Genomic DNA, 3,748 nt, shown 5'->3' on the forward strand with positions numbered 1-3,748 from the left:
GATAATTAATATATTTTAAATTTGAAAAATGGGCCTAGCAAAGCTAATCGGGCTCATACTTTTAAATGTTAAACCCAAGCTCCATTAATTCTTTTAGCCAATCTAATTTTTTTTTAGTTTTAAGACTATATTTCATATATAATGTTTTTATCAAAACATTTTCAATTATTAAAATGTAACTTTAAACTTACACAAATAGCCCGACCCTATTTGATAAATTATTATTATTTTTTTATTTCTAATAATAGTCTATATTATATTTTATTAGTTGATAATTTTTAAAAAAAATATCTAGAATTACTTATAACTCTTCCCTACATTTAAATATGAGGATAAACATCCTTCAAAGTGTCTTACATTGACATTAATATCAAAACTAAACAAGCTTTTAAATATAAAGTTTAAAACTGCTTGTAACCTCTCCTCTATTCTTATAGAAAAGAAACACACTTCAACACATTGACCTCGAAATTAGATTAAAAAATATTAGCCCTTAAAAATATAATTAATAAGATAGAATAGTGTTAATGGGTGGAATGATGGGAGTACAGAACAAGAAGTGGCTTTACAGGGACTAAAATTAAAATAAAATAAAATAAAAAGATTCTTTCAAATAAAAAAAGCAGTGTAACGCTTATAATGTTGACCACCCTTGCCTTTATCTTGTTAATTACCTAAAAAGTCTCCAAAGGATATAAGAAAGAAGACCCAGCAATAATGAATGACATTGCTTTTTACTAAAACAAAATTGGCTACAATTATTTTATTTGATGAACAGACATTTCTCTTGAAAACTGAGACCCCTATTTTCAAAATAAGCACAATCATATATGGAATTCGTCCCTAGGAAATAGGAATCAAGAGAACCAACAACACTTTGCAATTTACTAGGAAAAACACTTATCTTTAAGGTAGTATAGGTATAAATAAAATATACACAAACCAGATAACTATATCTAAAAATAATTAAATAAAATGAACAACTCCAAAATTCCAAATAATAATAATAATAATAGAAACGTTCTCTTCTTTTTTTAGAGGCAAGCAAAATAGCAAAAGTGAATGGCTTAGTGTTTGGGTCTAAGCAGATGCAGGCATGGTCTTCAAGCGATAGAGGAGTTTCTTCTTCTTGGATGTAGGGTTATGGATGGTGAGAACAACCTTTCCAGGCTCACCAACCTTGAAATTGTCACACACTACTTCTCCCTCTGAACAACCCACCTTCTTGCTCTTCTGGATTATTATTGTGTAGCTATCTTCACCGCTGGGTACGAATTCTGCTCCATAGTTCACTTCCCATCCCACAACCCTCACCTCCCATGTCAGTAAGCATGCCTGCATTCCATACCTTTCTCTACTTAATTATATATACATTAAAGTTTCCATATTGTTTCTTTTACTCTGACAAGCATGTTTCAATTTCAAAACATCGAGGCCCCTGTTGGGGGCCATTGTCCTGTTGTTTAACCATAGCAAACAACAGTGCCCAAAGGATCCAAAGCAGTACTACGCGAATTCCTAAGGCCAGGGGGCAGGGGGGCTTTGGATTCCTGATAAAAGTGAAAGCTACACTTTGACCGGAGACAAAATAAAAGAAAATGCCATTTACCTCTGTAACTGGAAACTCTACTGTGTGCTTTGCCGCTGGCTTAACAGTTATCTCGGTGACGGCATCGGTGTTGCCGAATTCACCGTCTTTGCTCAACCCTCCGTACCTGACTGGTACTTGCTCCGCAGCGATGTACCTGATTAAAAACATAATAATGTCATTTAAACCAAGGGTAGAGAGAGAAAAGGAGTTTAAAGTCTTGATTTTTTAGACAACAAACCTGAAAAGGTTCTCTGCAGATTTTGAAGGGCCTGCAAACACAAACTTACTTCTGGTTCTTTGCGTTAAAAATGGACTTATCATCTTATTCACCGCAAGGTACCACCATGGCACATTGATAAACACCTAAACAAACAACCAGCCAGCATCCAAAGAGGCAATCTAAATGATTATTATTGCTAAAAACAACAATATAACTGATAATGCAATTAATCAATGGCAAAAAGAATAGTACTAATTGCCGGATTAATTACCTGTCTGGCAACAAATTCAGGGTAGTTATCCTGCAGCAACTGAAGGGCTTGTTTGGTAGCTTGTCTAAGCTCCCATTTAGTAAGTCCTGGGGAATTCTTCAGGTCATTGATCTGAACAATAGTGCATATGCCACCAGGGCTGAAATCTAGTTTCCGAATACTCTTTTCCAGGAATTGGATTCTCCACCTCAAGAAATTTTGCCTCTTCTCTTCGTCCGAAAATGTTTTCTGGTAAAGGTCCTTGTTTTGGAACTCTCCGTACACATTATAGCACACCGGATGTCCTTCTTTGTCAAAACCATGCATGAACACCACTTTCTCCAAATCATTACCAAAATCTTGTTCCACCAGTTCATCAATGCCGAACTCTTTTCTCCAACGAATGGTGTTTTGGAGCATGGTGAATGCTTCTTTCACCTTGAAATCCCTGGCTCTTAGAAATTTGAGGAGAATAACATCGCTTCTTTCATCTGCAAGAAGTGGTATGCCCCATATGGATACCTCTTGTGGGAGCACTTTGTTCGATACTGTTTCAGCATCTTTACCTTCCACATTAGGCTTTGCATCTGAAGGCTCTTTAGATGCTGCTTCCGGCGGTTGCTCTGGTTGAACTGAAGCAGAGACTGAAACAATAGTGTCTTCAATGGCCTCTACAGTCTTGGCACCATCGTCTTCCACTGCGTCAGATCGTATAGTAGCAGTAGCAACCTTCTCTTCATCATCTCCTGTTTCAGCCTGAGCGATGCTTTCTTCCTTTGTCTCGGCCACAGTTTCTGTGACTGCTTCTGCTTTTGGTTTTGGTTCTTCTTTGGCAGAATCATCCTTTGGTTGTTGCTGTTGCTGTTGCTGTTGCTGTTGCTGTTGCTGCGGCATTGCAAACCCACCAAACTCATGCTTGTTAAGCGCTTCTCGAACAAGCACTTTAAGTTCTTCAACCGCTTTCTTTTCATTCTCAAGAAGATCAGCCACCCGCGTGCTTTCTTCCTTGTAATGACCCGACTGGGGAACTTTTTCCGCATCATCACCATCGGCTACTGCATCTGATATCTTCGTCTCTAAAGCCTCCGCGTCCTCAACCTGTTTTTGTTTGACCAGTTCTTCTTCGCTTTCGGGTACCGGCGGTGGCTCTTTTGCTGCTGCTGCTGCTGCAACCGGAGGTTTCTCAGCTAGTGGCACGTCGGGAACAACAACCACCTTGTCAGCTGGCGGCGCTCCAACCTGAACTTGGTCAGCCATAGTTAATGATTATTCTTGATGTCAATAAGAAAAACGAGGAGATACTGAAAATGAAGAGAAGATGAAGAGAGGGAAAAAGAGAGTAAAAATGTAAATGGTGGTGTTTGAGGGGGAAGAGAGGGCATGCAGTTTTTAAAGAGATGGGAGAGAGAAGGAGAAGGTGTGAAACTGAAATGCAAGCTCATATCAGGGACCCACTACTACCCTCCTTTCATTTTACAATCTGTAAAGCTTTTATTTTTTTATTTTCTTTTTGGAAGCGTTGATTATTAGTATAGTGAATGGGATTAAGGGGGGAGTTACATAGAAATCATCGGCGCAGGTGGCGGCACTGGATTTTCATTTGATGATGATTAACGTTTCACGGTTTTGGGTCTACAGACAACTCAACGGCACCGCAGAATAAGAACCGTTGATGTGTTGGGCAATG

The 3,748-nt window shown here is 38.5% G+C and overlaps 1 protein-coding gene across 2 annotated transcripts; it reads right to left on the reverse strand.

The window, feature by feature from the left end:
* Window positions 1-883: 883 nt before the first annotated feature.
* On the reverse strand, window positions 884-3,526 carry LOC107888444 (patellin-3). Of its 2 annotated transcripts, none has more exons than XM_016812551.2 (4): window positions 2,083-3,526; window positions 1,830-1,954; window positions 1,610-1,745; window positions 884-1,335 (listed from the first exon to the last, which is right to left on the reverse strand). In XM_016812551.2, the coding sequence occupies exons 1-4, from the start codon at window positions 3,316-3,318 to the stop codon at window positions 1,081-1,083; spliced, it is 1,752 nt and encodes a 583-aa protein (XP_016668040.1). In that variant the 5' UTR covers window positions 3,319-3,526; the 3' UTR covers window positions 884-1,080. The 2 variants fall into 2 exon arrangements, with proteins under 2 accessions (XP_016668040.1, XP_040958075.1); XM_041102141.1 differs by having other exon boundaries at window positions 884-1,348; window positions 2,083-3,501.
* Window positions 3,527-3,748: the final 222 nt, after the last annotated feature.

Source organism: Gossypium hirsutum, chromosome D10, assembly GCF_007990345.1.
Source record: "Gossypium hirsutum isolate 1008001.06 chromosome D10, Gossypium_hirsutum_v2.1, whole genome shotgun sequence".
NCBI lineage: Eukaryota > Viridiplantae > Streptophyta > Magnoliopsida > Malvales > Malvaceae > Gossypium > Gossypium hirsutum.